Here is a 16,460-nt window from a genome sequence, read left to right on the forward strand (position 1 = left end):
TAACAAACAAATGAACAAACAACCAGACATAAGGTTAATAAAGACAAAGTATACTGAGATACTGAAAATTTGTCATTCGTTCTTTTTAATGCCAGCCCCAATGTATCTCATTTTATAATGTTACAATTAAAAAAAAAAATACTTTATTATATCCTTTGTAAAAGTTTTAAACTTCTGCATATGTACATACGACCTACGAGTGGATAATATGTAACACAAAAGATATCTAACATTCGTTACCTATTTCAATTTTCTATCATATTAGGCCAAAAGCAATACGTGTAATATTGCATTGGCTTCACAAGAAAAGAAAATTGAATGTATGAATGAATGAATGAATGAGTATACTTTATTTGCATTACACAACATAATGAATAAAGCAACCCGCCCAATAAATGTAACGACTCAATTATGCGAGTACAGTGTTACAGTATAGTACAGTACAGTAATTGAATTGTGAAATACTAATTTCTATTGGAACAGTATTCAATGAGTTTTCCAAGTGTCACATACTTCGGTCAGCACATTCATACGCATCACAGGGAACACCCGAATATATATATATCTATTTTTTTGTTTTTTTTTATACAACTTAGAATGGCAAACAAGCTGACGGCCCACTTGATGGAAAGTGGTAACCGTCGCCTATAGACATGAGCAGTACCATGGACATAACAGAGTATACTGTTTCGCCCATGATACCCCCCATGCGTTGTCATTCCTGAGGACTCAGGTGTTATTCCTCTGTACCCAGCAAATTCACGCCATATCTCACCCATCAAACCGAAACACAGCCATGCAAACACAACTGCTTCACGGTTGAAACACGAATGGGACAGCGGTATCCAAGCAATCGACTTTTGTACAAAGTCTCTCTCTGGTGATAATAATTTAACACTATTATTTTAATTCAATTAATTTTAGTATTCGTGTAGTTCCCACATAGAATAGATCGCCCCTTCCTTTCTTGTGTGTGTAGTAAGGAGCGACCGAGGGAACTACCAGTTACTAAGACTACAGTCCTCACCACAGGGGGAAAGGGATTGTTAGTAATGGAGACTGAGAATCCCATTGCTAGAAATATACCTAACCAGGTTGACCTCCTCGCGGTTCCCCCTGGAAACTATCATGAGTTCATCATGATGGGCTAACTGGACTGTTTGGATATTTATTGGATAAATAGGGAATTAATAAATTAATAACGTCTGCCGCTTCCGACAATTCCAAATAAAAATTACTAACAAAGTATAATAATAGACAGAGAGAGAAAGAGAGAAAAAGAGAGCCACCCCCTCTTTTGTACATTATTTTGATACGTGCTCCCGTTACGTATAATGTTACGAGATTCACGCTTCGGAACATTCCACGGGATTGGTGTAATATTCGGCGTGCGCATATTTCCCGTGTGTTTACGGCGGCGTTGCGAATTTCTTACGTTTTATATACAAATGATATTACATTGTGGGCTCTCGTGAAATTATACTGCTCTCACATAATAGCTGCATATACGAGTATAGTGCGAGGGAACGGGTAAACTTGCCGCCTCCGTTTCAATAATGTGACATGTATCGAATATTGGCAAACATGCCGATATTTGTGGCGCGCGAGGTAAGGCGGCACGGGTGCGGTGCAAAGTGTCTACTGTGGGTAAAGGTAATGAGAAGTGCGGTTTGTCGGCTCGCTGGCTGGGTACGCCACCTCGTGTTTTGCATAATACAATAACAACATAATAAGACATTAATACCGTATCAAAGATTGTTTTTGAGTTTAGAGTTTTTTATATGCGTGTATTAACGGATTAGCTGGATGGGACAAAGTGGTTTGGGGACTGAAGTGTTTATGGAAGCACTCTTTAAATTACAAATCAAAAATATTGAAAATTGCTCAATTTCATGACTGAAACTCAGACTTTTCTGGACTATATAAGTATTCGCCGACCTCCGTAGCGTAGTGGTGAGGACGTCGCTTTGCGTATATGAGGTCTTAGATTCAATTCTGGTTAGTTTGTGAACTGAACTTGTCGTGTATTGTACTGCTAGGTGTTCTGAATTATGCCCGTGCATTAAATGGCCGAGTAGTCCCGGTATAGAATAGGCCACCCCTTCTTTTTCCGTGGGTATCGTAAGAGGCGACTAAAGGAAGACGACGGATGGGCAACAGCATCCCACTTAAAACATCTCCAAAGCCTAACTGCGGTTGCCAATCCAACTGCCAAGCGTGGTCATTACTGGCAACCCCTCCCCCCCAAGGGGGAGGCTTTTGTTCAATAGTGGACAGTCAAAGTCTGATATGAAGATGAAGATTAGACATTTGTTGGCTACTTTCTCATAATACAGGGTAACCTAGTTAGAAGACTGGGCGAGTGGTGGAATCAATATTCTTAAACGGCACGGTACTGACCTGACGTTCTCGTAGCGCTGTATGTATATCTTGTGGAATTGCTCCTGGCGCGGCTGGCACGCGATGTCCGCCTTCATCTCGACTGCCACGTGTCGCGGCAGTACCGACAGCAGCAGCCGCTCCTGGCAGAGGACAAGCGAGTGTTATTACATTAACATATACTAATACACTTGACGTACAATAAACAAATATGACACGGGGACCTTCAAAAAGAGAATTTATGCTTTTTGTAAAGGCTTACCAGAAGGTCACTTTGTACAAAGGTTATTTGCTTATGCACCTCTGTCCCATTCGTGTTTCTATTGTGAAGTAGTTGTGTTTGCATGGCTGTGTTTCAGTTTGAAGGGTGGGATATAGCAATAAATGTACAAGGTACAAAGGAATATCATATGAGTCCAACGCATATATAGGCAACGGTTACTAGTTTCCATCAGGAGGGCTGCCAGCTTGTTTGCCAATTTAAGTTGTACAAAAAAAGGCTGGCAATGCAGAAGCGACTTCTGCGGTGTTGTTAGTATCTATGGGCTAAGGCTGGGGTGATTGTTTATCGTCAATTAAGTTGTACGCACATTTACCACTACTTCGTTTTAAAAAAATTGACTGAAGTGTATAAGTTACTGCATTATTTTAAACCAAATTTCATTGCAGGCCATTCGTTTATTATATTTAGTGTCAGTCAACGTTTAACTGGTCTGAATTTACTTGAGATCATTTTCTTAATCTTTATTTATCTGATAAATTACAACGAAGGAATTCATCAACGCTGCTTTTGCGGCTATGTTTCACTGTTTGAAACTGCCATTTTAAATTTGTAAAGATCAGAGCCATTGTTTTTCTTTACAAAGCAAAAAATTGATTATTGCAAATGAAAATCAACATGTAAACACGCAATATTTACAACGTATCTGTAGCTTGTTTCATAAGAATAAAAAAAAAAATCGTAATCTTCGTTCCAATAATACTCTCCAATTATCTTTCCCCTCTCACCGTACTGGTTACGCTTCAAACTCTTTTCTCTTACATTCTTCACAACTCTGGAACGCGCTTCCTGATGCCATTAAGAGACTACCGACTAAACTGTCTTTCAAAAAAAGCGTTCACGCTCACTTTTTTACTTTATCCGAGCAATAAGTGCTTTATATTATTCTCAATTTCGAGTATATATACTATATTTGTGTAAGTATATTTGTTATTCATATATATTTATTCGTTTATATATGTAATTTTAGTATATATGTATATCAATAATTAGTAGTACCGCATTCGAGTATTCTGACACTTGCCTATGGTTGACTGGGAGAGAATGCTTTTAGCATTAAGTCCGCCATGTACACATATTTGTACTAATGAATAAATGAATAAAAATAAATAAATAGGTTTTGTTGAAATTGTTACGGCAACACTGTCTAAATGATATTAGTAACAAATCGTATCAGTCTGTCAATCAATCAATCAAACAATCTATTTTTAATTTGTACTACTATTAGGCAACAGTAAGACTACGGTCGAGTTAATTTATAGTTTGTATGTAAAACAATCTACACGAAATGTTTTTTTTACTTATTGTTTTAAGGGCTTTTACCTTCTTCAGGTATATCAGCCCTATCGTACCCTAAACTGATTTCTCAAACAAAACTTTATCTACTTTCCCTAGATACGGAAAGAGAAGAATTAACGGGCAACAATAATTTACAGAGATGCTCAAAAATTTCTGGTTCAGGTTCAGCTAATATAGATACACGAAACTTGGCGTCATTTATGGATGCGTATATGATTGCTGTCGTTTGTTTTATGCCTGCGGAGCGGTAGGTATATACTTGTCACTGCACCACGTTTTATATATCATTTACGAAGCCGCTCGCATCAATTCTGTCGCATCAAATCCTTTCATGTGCGGTGGTGTAGCGACAGCGGCGCGAACGGCGTCGAGGTTCGCTTAAATGATTTCGCTTCAAAGTCGTATTCAGTTAGGATTATGTCGAAAAATTTGAACAAATGTAATACCGTTTATCTATGGCAACGCGCCATTGATTTTTTTTATATAATATGTACATCTGTTAACATGAGGATTTTATACTTTATTCACAATTTTCGTTTGATTGTCTACGACACGAGTATACCTAAATGCATATTCGAGATTGCGTGTTATAGTATAGTACTAGTTATGGATTATATTTTGGTATTTTTAATTAAAAAAGAACTGTATCGAGTGAGATTTTTACGATCTTATTACAAAAAAAAAATAATAAACAGGTATTTAGACGATAGGCTTTATCATAGTTGTTTATGTTTAAATAAAGGTATATTTTTAATAAAACAAATTTTTTTTTACTTCAAAGTAATAATATTCATTATAACAATATATAGTTTTTATACATATAATTTAAAAATAAACATTTATACACCGATTGAACAAATTTTTAATTACTTAAAAACTTAAAGACTTTTTTAAATACTTATTGATACGTATTTTAGTAGCAGTACTGCATGTCTGTCTACGTTTGAATTTACCAATGACAATTTTATACTGCTTTTATAATACAACAGTTAGGAATTAGTTTATAATTGGGAGCGGTTTACAATAGTTTGCACTGACAAGACAAGTTGCACTAATATGCGTCTATCAGAACAATATGGAGACATTATATCGCTAGTGACGCAATTCTAGAGTGCGAAACGTCTCAATTTCAATATCCATTTATTGGAATTTATTTCCAGAGTAACCCGCACTTTTCCTGTATTAAAGTTGATTCAATACTCATAACTGGCTATCTTTTATACAACCAAATTGTTACCTCATCATCTTGTTTATTATAATGCTTGAAAATGTATTTTTTTTCTTTAAAACTGTCAAATTTAATTAATTTTAGCCGTGAACTGTCCACTGCTATACATGAGCCTTCCCCATAAGGGGACTTTTGCAATGCTTAGCAGATAGATTGGCAACCGCAGTAAGCTTTTAGAGATGTTTTAAGAGGGACATTGCTGGTCAGCCCTCGCCCTTCCTTATTCGCTTCATACGATATCCAAAGAAAGGCAGGGGTGGCCTATTCTACGCTGGGATCCAAATACCTGTTAGTTATATTTTACTATATTTTCTATTGTTACCCGTACCACTTTACAATGTCTACAGTACAGGATATATCATCATCAACATTCTAGAAATCACCATACTTAATTTAAAGGTCAATCTATTAATCAAGATATATATATATAATATGGCTTATACTCATTACAGACGCCCAACCTCGCTCTACTAATGACTTTAATTTCATTCCGCACACCTGGAGCGTATTGTGCTATAATAACTCACCAATATTGTAATTTACAGACACTCAACATAATATACGAGATGGCTCCCTAGCTTAATTAACGGCGTAATGAATTGGCGTTTGGTTCGTCGTCACGCTATAGTGGTAGGCAGCGACTACTATCACCCGCTGGCTTGTTCAACATATAAATGCAGCAAAACCGTAGGTGTAAGCTTCACTAACGTCTAATTGGTATCCATTTGTTCCGTAATTGCGCTGTAATTAACGACCTCGAATAACAAAGGTGAAATTTCAACAAGCACGCCTCAAAATATAACACTCGCGGGAAACTTTGTTTGCGAACAATTACATCAGATTGAAGGCACCTTACAGAACATTGCTCTAGCGGGAAACATTGCTCTAATGCGATGTACGTACAACGAATCGCAATCTCTCAATTCGCAAATCTCAGTTACAGTTTTGAAGGGCTCTTACCTTTCTAAGGCATACCAGCCCTGTCGTGCCGTGGTCTGATTTCACATACCCTGTCTACTTACGTGTTACAATATATCAATCTATGTTGAGTATTACGTTTACTACAATGACAATACTTAACAGACACCTGTGATGAAGTATAGTCGCATTACAGTCTAGATTTACAGTCGTAAATACTCTTTATGGCTTCTTCTAAATGACTTTATTATTAGACTTATTATAAATACAAACAATTATAAAAAATTATCATACTGAGAAAACAATGGGCGACTTTTTCGCTGAAAGCAACTTATTCCAGACAACCTTTGATAGAGAAAAGTAATTGTAAACTCTTTGATCGGAGGTATGATAAAAGTTCTGTCATTTTTAAATACATAAGAAGATGTAAAACATGCCATAGTGTGAATGTATATATGTTTTTAATTGATAAACTACAATCTGCATCTTGCAACTTCGCCTACGTTTCGTTACATTTTCAAGATATGATTCAACTGTCGTGTGGTCCTGGCATAGATCTCATTTTTTTTTATACAACTTAGAATAGCAAACAAGCTGACGGCCCACCTGATGGAAAGTGGTAACCGTCGCCTATAGACATGAGCAGTACCATGGACATAACAGAGTATACTGCTTCGCCCATGATACCCCCCATGCGTTGCCATTCCTGAGGACTCAGATGTTATTCCTTCGTACCCAGTAAATTCACGCCATATCCCACCCTTCAAACCGACACAGCCATGCAAACACAACTGCTTCACGGTTGAAACACGAATGGGACAGAGGTACCCAAACAATCGACTTTTGTACAAAGTCTCCCTCTGGTAAAACATGGACCACCTCTTCCTTTCCGGTGGGTGTCGTAAGAGGCGACTCAGGGAACTTAATGGTACCGAGGAATGAATAGCAGCTTCCCTTTTAAAACAACACCGAAACCTAACTACTGTTGCCAATTCTCCTGCCAAGCGTGGCAACTACAAACAAACCTTTCAATAAGAGGAGGCCTATGTTCAGCAGTGGACAGTAACGGCTGATATCATCGTCACCATTACAACTGTTTTCCAAATTTTAACGACTAAATCTGACCTACTATTAAAGAGTGATCGACTAATGATAACGACAGTGCTGGCAGACTTTTGAATGTTAGTGGGATTGATAAGGTATTACATCGTTAAAATGTAATTTGGTTATAAACAAAATATTATTACCACGCCAGGAAGTTATTTCTACTTTCTTTTTTTATACCACTGAGGTGGCAAACAAGCATACGGCCCACTTGATGGTAAGCGGCTACCGTAGCCTATGAACGCCTGCAATACCAGAGGTATTACGCGCGCGTTGCCGACCCTGAAATAACCTCTTTACCCCCCTTTTGAAAAACCCCATGCTGTAGTCTCTCGGAAAACCCTCGGCAGGGAGCTCATTCCATAACCTGAGTGTTCAACTCAGAACTTGTCATACAAACACGATGGTTTAGGGAACTTTCGACTATTTCCTCAGATAGTAGGTATTTCTATCTATATGTCATACGTATTATAGCATTGAACAATTAATATTGTCTATTATGTCCAAAGAAAACTAATAGTTATTTGAAATCCCTCAAATATTTATGTACTTAGATATGCAGACATTTTTACATATTGATTAAACCTGTTTAGACGCATATAGTGACGTACAGAGACACAAGTATAGTAGCGCTAATGGTCCGGGCAAATGAATCGCAAGATAAGGAGGCTTCACAAATATCTCCCATTACGGTAACGTGGCCGCTCTTTGACGAGATATTAGGCGGAAGCTGGCACTAATTATGGTAACGAGCGATCGTGTATAATACATACCTAGCTATAGCTCGCATATCGCGCCCCTAATGATTGGCTTTACTACGTTACATAATTACCGTCTCATTCATAAAAATTATATTAACCCTTTAAAAATCGTCTGCAATAAGGAAATAACATGATTATAAAAATCTTTATTTTTTTAATGCAATAAATGTTGAATAGCGATGCCAGATATAGATGTTAACAATAAATAAATGTATTATAAATCTGTAATAGCAAAAAGTGTTATTCAAAAAAGCACTATAGCAAGCCAATAAGGCGAAAACGTCAAATAGCGATCCTATAAAATTATAATGGACTAATGTCTACATTAAGAACATTTTAACTTTAAAATGAATAAGTATTGGAATCAAATGCGCTGCAATTGTTTTAGTTATTTAATTTATTTTACAAGAATAAGAAATTCACAGTGGCCCGTATGAAAGTTGATGGAGGAAGCCGGAACGAAAACAGATCGCCGTGTTACAATGCTACATTAATCAGTGTTTCCATATATAAAGTTTACATTATTACTTTATGATCTTAGAATAACAAATAGAATTAAAATAATATATCGCTGTGTGAACCCAGCATAGAATAGGCTACGCCTTCCTTTCCCATGCGTGTCGTAAGAGGCGACTAAGCCTAACTGCGGTTGTCAATCTGTCAGCCGAGCGTGGCAACTACTGGCGAAACTACACAAAGAGGACACTTATGTTTAACAGTGGACAGTTTTTTTTAATGGGTGATAATGGAATGGTAACCCCACCCGCGTTATCGGTATACACCGGCGGGGCACCAGTGAAGGATGATAGGTGAGGATGAAGTAGGTCAGTTAGTTAATCGTGACGAATGCAATAAGAATTGTTCACAATGGTTTCCAGGGGGAACCACGTGGAAGTCGACCTAATAGGGTATATTGCTAACAATAGGGCTGTCAATCTCCATTGCTAACAATCCCTTTCCCCCCAGCAGTGGACAGTTGAAGGCTAATAAGACGACGATATGATGAGGAATAACTCCATAATCTTTAGCAATGGCAACTTACGAAGAGTATTAAGGGTGACATAGTATTCTCTGTCATGTACTAATACTGTTCATGTCTATAGGTGACGGTTAGCAGTATCCATCAGGTCCAACAATCAAGTTTTTTTATTTACAACTTAGAATGACAAACAAGCTGACGGCTCACCTAATGGAAAGCGGTAACCGTCGCTTATAGACATGAGCAGTATCATGAACATAACAGACTATACTGTTTCGTCCATTGTAAACCCCATGCGTTGCCATTCCTGGGGACTCAGGTGTTATTCCTCTGTACCCAGTAAATTCACGCCATATCCCACTCTTCAAACCGAAACACAACCATTCAAACACAACTGCTTCACAGTTGAAACACGAATGAGACAAAGGAAGCAAATGAATTTTGTACAAAGTCTCCCTCTGGTAAAAGCGGCATTAAAAAAAATATTTGTAATAGAAAAAAACAACACAAATTGGACAGAAATACCTCTGCTGAATCAATGCTCTATTATGATGGTATTAAAGTTAAATATTATTTAAAATGAATAATTTCCACCATTACGTGAACGTAGCAAACGTCGTAGCGAGAACACCTAGTGTAGTACTACGACATTATTAAAGCGACAAGAATCGATATTTGATTGTAAGCTCTAAAAAAAAGTTACATTTTAGTGGTTAAAGTAACAAGGGATCATTAATATTATTAGATTTACCAGAGGGAGACTTTGTACAAAAGTCGATTGCTTGGGTACCTCTGTCCCATTCGTGTTTCAACCGTGAAGCAGTTGTGTTTGCATGGCTGTGTTTCGGTTTGAAGGGTGGGATATGGCATGAATTTACTGGATATAGAGGAATAACATCTGAGCCCTCAGGAATGGCAACGCATGGGGGGTATCATGGGCGAAACAGTATACTCTGTTATGTTCATGGTACTGCTCATGTCTATAGGCGATGGTTACCACTTTCCATCAGCTTGTTTGACATTCTAAGTTGTATAAAAAAAATATTAATAAGTAGATAGAATAATAACTAGTTTATATAAAAAGCTTCGCCGTGTCGGATCCGGCATAGAATAGGCCACTCCTTACTTTCCCGTGGGTGTCGTAAGAGGCGACTAAGGAGGGCGAGGGATGGGCAGCAGCGTCCCTCTTAAAACATCTCTAAAGCCTAACTGCGGTTGCCAACCTGCCTGCCAAGCGTGGCAACTACTGGCAAAACCCCCCAAGGAGGAGGCTTATGTTCAGCAGTGGACTTAAAGGCTGACATGATGAAGATGTTAAGAAGCTACGCTCCCTTTTGGAATTAAAATATTTGCACTGTCAAATTGAGTGACATCAGAATAAGAAAGAATGGCGAATTATGTCACACTCAGATCGGTGATTACAGAAGACGTTAAAATACATCATATTGATCGGTCGTATAAATCAATCAGGCGGCAAGACAAGAAAGTATAAATTCGTCTGAAATGTTCCTGAATATTCTGCGAGCGGGCCCTGATTGGCAGCGAGCGGTTACAGTGGATTTAGTGATTTGCCTCACTCAATAGATTTCCTTATATACCAAAAGTAGCAAGCACACGTCCAGTCTGATAATATACGGTTATGGCAGTTTAAGATGACCTGTAAAACCAAGGGCGAGACTAGTAAAATGAAGATCTTGAGACATAGTACCAAATTGTTTTACTATAGTACCGAACGATTTTGACAGTTTAATTTTTTTCAATTAATATAGTAAAAGTTCTTAGTTGCTTGATGGCAGAAAGAGCTAAGACAAATACCACTGTAAACGATATTGTACAAAGTTTCTCTTGAGTATCTCGTATCAGTCCGTGATATTGAAAGTTGAGTTCAATTGTTTCTATATAGTTAGTGTCCAATAATCAATTGTACGATGGTTATCGAGATTAGTTCAGGACTGAATGTAATGCATGCCATACAAAAAAATATAATAAATTCAGAACTTGTTCTTGAAGCCTGTTAATAACTCTACATCCAGTTGTGTCACTGCGTGTGAGTCATACGAATTCTGGATTATAAAAAAATCATATGTAATCTTCATGGTATGTTGAGACCGTAAAGAATTCTACTCCGTTTAGATAATACACAATATAATAAGCAATTCGGTGAATCGATCGTTTTGGCGCGTTTGTCTCAATATCCCGCATGAATGTGAGGGAATGGTGAGTGGGGATTTATCGTATAAATTACACAAATTACAATATTAGAATTTCTTGGTGTGACGATGTTTTCGAGGAAATTCTAAGTACCTACAGGTACAGGATTAATAACAATGTTATATCCGAATATAAAATTACATAAAGCGACTTAAGATAACGTAAGAGGAATTTTCTTTGAAGCAAATTACTGTATTATTTATGTCTTTCTTATCTTTGTCACTTAGGCATATAATTTTTTACTTATTATTCAGTTCCAGGTTATGTCGTCCATCATAGATCACTTCACCCTCTCCTTTCCCATGGGTGTCGTAAGAGCTGATTAAGGGAGGGCAAGGGATGAATAGCAGCGTCCCTCTTAAAACATCTCTAAAGCCTAAATTCAATCCGTCTGCCAAACGATGCAACTATTGGCAAAACTCCCCAAAAGGGAAGCTAATGTTCAGCAGTGGACAGTTAGAGGCTGATATGATGATGATGATGATGATTCAGATCAAGAAGAAGTTTCTTTCATTAATTAAAAAGAATAATAATAAAACCCGCTAATACAAACTAATGTGGTTATTGTAATTCTGAACTACTCAAACTAAACCAGGAGTGACGTTAGCATAATTAATATATCAAGATTAGCTGAAATAGAACAGTTACGGTTGTACAGTGTCGTATAAAATGTATCCATAACTATCACTCGAGTTGGCAATAGCATGAAAATAATCACGCCACTCGTGTATTAGAAGTAGTCGTAATTATTATTGGTAACAGCAGTGATGGGGCGAGCGGGGATATGCGACGGCTCCGCTCTGCTGAGCTGTAATAACGAGCCCACTCCGGGAAAATCTGAGTAATGTTCATATGCGATCCACTAAGAATAATTAACTATTTACTAACCCAACCCTAGTGAATGGAGAAAACACTTCACTATATAATAACTAGCTATGTCTGTGACTTCCTTCGTATGATAAAAAAATAATATTACAATCTATGGTTTTACCATAATAGTTTTCTATTGGTGACTTTACTTTTTTATATTCTATATTTTATTTCTGATTAGTTGCGTTAGCATGCAGCTACGAATATACTATTACTTAAGGTGTTACTCAAATTGTTTGGTGCACTTTTTGTGCATGTCCAATGATCTTCTTTACTAATCATAATGGGTTGAGACAAATATTTCTCTTGGAATGAAGACCTTAAGGGTTTAAAACATCTATCTTTATGCTAAGTCCGTCACTAGGTAGGCAGGAAGAACCGTCTGCTAAAAGCCTTTCTATTTTCATGTATCTCTTGTTTCATTCAATTTGGGACTTTCAAATTGTATGTCATAAAAAAGATTTCTATGTATTTTGCCTCACCTGCTGCTGATTCTCCCGCTGGGTGACGAGTCGCGCCTCGACGCAGTCGCGCGTCTCGAGGAAGGCGCGACGTTGCGCTAGCTCTCGTGGATTGTGTGTCATCACGCCGGATACGTTGCATGCTATCAGCGTCGCCAGGCTGCAGTATATCTGCACGACCACACCAACAGTACATATACTGCACAGTATGCACCTACAGGGCTTCAGTTGCATTGCCAATGGGTCATTGCTCATTGTAGTCCTTCGAGTCTGATGGTCCGGCTCGAAGGACTAACAACGGATGAATAAAAAGATTGTCGAGTTTTCACTGTAATGACAAATGCTTGTACACATGGATCCCAATCACAAATATGTAGACCCAGGGATATTTTTTTGCTTTAATTTAAGATTAGAGAAGGTATCTCAATCTGTTAATAACTTTTCTATGCCACTTTGATCCACACATCTCATGATATAGTTATTTTTTAAGGTGAAGCTAGTGCACTGAGAGAGCGTCCTGAATTTTTTTTATACAATTTAGAATGGCCAACAAGCTGACGGCCCACCTGATGGAAAGTGGTAATCGTCGCTTACAGACATGAGCAGTACCATGGACATAACGAAATATACTGCGTCGCCCATAATACACCTCATGTGTTGCTATGCCTGAGGATTAAAGTACTATACTCCTGAAATTTCGTTTTGAAAATAATTATATACAGAACATGGAATCGTGTATGTTTAAACAGATTTCGCTTGTAACAAGCATTTTTTGCTTAAAAAGACCATGGTCATAACAGAGTATACTGTTTCGTCTATGATATACCCCATGCGTTGCCATTCCTGAGGACTCAGGTGTTATTCCTCTGTACCCTGTAAATTCACGCCATACCCCACCCTTCAAACCATAACACAGCCATGCAAACACAACTGCTTTACGGTCGAAACACGAATAGGACAGAGGTACCCAAGCAATCGACTTTTGTATAAAGTCTCTCTCTGGTAAAACATTAAAGTGATAAAAAATTGTTTTCATACAAGCTGCTTTCTCTCTCTCTCTCTCTCTGTGTGTGTGTGTGTGTGTGTGTATACCTGCATGTCGGTGGTGGTGTCGAGCACGAGGTGCGCGCCGATGTTGACGGCGGCGAGCGCGACCCCGCCGAGCGTGGCCTCGTGCAGCCGCACCGGCAGCGTCGCATAAGTTATGTAGGTGAACAGTGCGCACGCGCCTGCACTCACGCTCAGCGACCTGCACACGACACGACGGCAGCGGCCGATATAGCAGCACTCACTGCAGGCTTTAGGCAGCGGTGCTAGATACGATTTTTTATTTTTCCCCAAACTTCAAATAATTTTTCTTAAAATTGATATAATTTCAGCAATTACAAACTTGAACGAAAACAACTCTGCTACATAAATATTTATACCTAAAATTGTGAAAATAATATCAAATCTTACAATACTGAATCTAAGAGGCCATTATGAAATTATTCATGACAAGTTCTTGCTCGCAATTTTATATATATATATATTGTGTACAGACATGATCCATTTATAATTTTATTACATATCGTCATAGTCGTAGAATACTGACGGATCTTTATATGTAATCTTTGTCAGATCCGTCAGTATGCTACGACTATGACGGTATATGAAAATAAATTTACACTATAAGTATATTCTTTTTAAAGGGAAACTGTTTATTGAAATGTGAAAAAAGTTTATTCCCTAAATTGTCCCAACCGAGAATCTACGTAACGCAACGTGCCCACTACTGCGCTGCGAATGTCGTTAAAAATAAATAAATCACAATTCTACAAGTTAGAAACAAACTAGGTAATAAGTTATTTACCTAGACCGTCCAATGAATCGGGCATCGAAATTTATTTTCGCTCTGAGAGTGTTAATTGAGGAAATAAACTCCTGTAAAGCTCAGGCGTACTGGAGAGATACGTTAGCAGGTTTCTCAAAGTATAAGAGAACTTGATTAGAACATTTAGAGCTAGGTATATTGAAAAAAAAAAAAACGCAATACGAGTAGATGGTAAATCTATACATATAATAAATCTATAGAGAGGTTAATTCTGTACATGAAATATATTTACAAAATAACTATCAGCGGGTGATTAGTGATTGATACTGATGCCAAAAATGCAATCAGTACAATTTTTGTCTGTCTGTCTGTATGTTCGTTATAGAAACAAAAACTACTCGACGAATTTTAATGAAATTTGGTACAATTATTCTTCATACTCCTGGGCAGGTTATAGTATACTTTTCATCACGCTACGATCAATAGGTGCAGAGTAGTGAAGGGAAATGTTGGGAAAACGGGAGAAGTTACTCCATTTTTAAGCTTACGTCGCGTGTGCAGCCTTAATGGCCACTTTTTTAAATGTAAAAATGTCCACCCGTGCGACGCCGGGACGGGTCGCTAGCATTAAAATAATAACGTTGTTGATTAATTTCGTCAATGTGTTCATCTTTCCGATGAACACGGGCACGCGCACACACAGACACGCAGTTGCCATCATCTTATCACATATCCTCCTATATAGTGATATCCTATCACTCTTTTTTACCTTTAAAATCCTTTAAAAAATCTACACACAAATCCTTTCAAAATTTTAATTACCAACCCGCTTGTCCAGCGTGATGACTTATGGGCATAAACCAATAATAAATAAATAATAAATAGAAAATTAAACCATACGGGGAAGAGAGAAACAAAAATAAAAAAAAAATTGAAATCCATTCATAATTGCAAACGTTCATAGTTTATATGGTCTCACCCGTCTCATTTTATTTCACCGCACTAATGACCAGCTGACCAATGCAGAGCGTGACATCTATTTTACTAATAATGCCACATTTCTAGATACAACATTGTAATTTATTTTACAGGTACCCTGTTTTCGTAATATAAAACATTTTGTTTACTGAATCTTGTAGTATTTTAATATAGCGAAACTGCACGAAAATATGTATTGTAATTGAAGGCATTGGTGTCTAAGATACAGGCTAGGCCAAGTTTAGACACTAATGTGCTGGACATAATGCTGCATTTTATACATACATATAATTCACTTTTAAATTACTTTAAGCTCTTCTACTTTTCATTTAAGAGTTTCCTCTTGTCGGTGCAACTAATTCATGCATCTTCTTCCAGCCAGCTTTATCCCAGGCCATATCCTTGACCTCCCTATATGACATGACACCTAGTGTTTCTTTTATCTGTCCCATGTAGTTATTCCTCGGTCTTCCTCTTCCTCTTTTGCCCTCTATTTTTCCTTCTACTATGCTCTTAAAAAATCGTCATGTCGTATAAGGTGGCCCAGTATTTTGCCTCTTCTATTCTCTATTATTTTAATTAATGTTCTTTTCTCGTTCACTCTTTTCAGGACTTCCTCATTCGTTAGTTACTGTAAGCCCATGACTGTATATTTTTATGTGCAATAAATCTTTTATTATTATTATTATAATGTGTGACTAATAAATAGCTCTTCCGATTTCCGCACATGTTGGAAGACATTTTCAGTGAACGGATGCAGATTGAAATTATGAATGATTTTGTTTTAAGGAAATATCTGTATCTATGTATAAATATCATAAGCTTTCTTCTAAGCGACTGTTCTCTTAATTAAACGGAATATTTTTCCCAAAAATATGAATCAAGAACGATAAAAAACTTAAAACTCCCAACACTATTACGTTTTTCGACTCCTGTGTCATTGGGAGACACGTTTAGTTCAGCTTATCGTTCGTCAGTTAGACCCTAAAGAAAGGCACATTTGTAAACTAAAAAACATATATGAGCGAATTTATTCAAAATCTGCTAGGAGGTCAGATAATCCTCAACACAGACAATGTGGAGGAAAGAGATTATTAATATTGGAGATTTGATAGTCCCTTTACTAGAAATATACTCTACCCTATGCGGTTCCCCCTGGAAATTACCTTGGTAAATTCT

The 16,460-nt window shown here is 37.4% G+C and overlaps 1 protein-coding gene across 2 annotated transcripts in view; it reads right to left on the bottom strand.

The window, feature by feature from the left end:
- LOC113517848 (adenylate cyclase type 6) overlaps positions 1–16,460 on the bottom strand; it is a 337,672-nt gene that overhangs the window by 40,419 nt on the left and 280,793 nt on the right. For both annotated transcript variants that reach the window (XM_052895423.1, XM_052895422.1), the window contains exons 9-11: positions 13,583–13,739; positions 12,512–12,661; positions 2,401–2,522 (exon numbers count right to left, since the gene is read on the bottom strand). In XM_052895423.1, the coding sequence (XP_052751383.1) occupies positions 2,401–2,522; positions 12,512–12,661; positions 13,583–13,739 (429 nt within the window). The remainder of the gene's footprint in view (positions 1–2,400; positions 2,523–12,511; positions 12,662–13,582; positions 13,740–16,460) is intronic.

This window comes from Galleria mellonella, unplaced genomic scaffold (assembly GCF_026898425.1).
Source record: "Galleria mellonella isolate WM207_F2 unplaced genomic scaffold, CSIRO_AGI_GalMel_v1 utg28, whole genome shotgun sequence".
In the NCBI taxonomy this organism is placed as follows: Eukaryota; Metazoa; Arthropoda; class Insecta; order Lepidoptera; family Pyralidae; genus Galleria; species Galleria mellonella.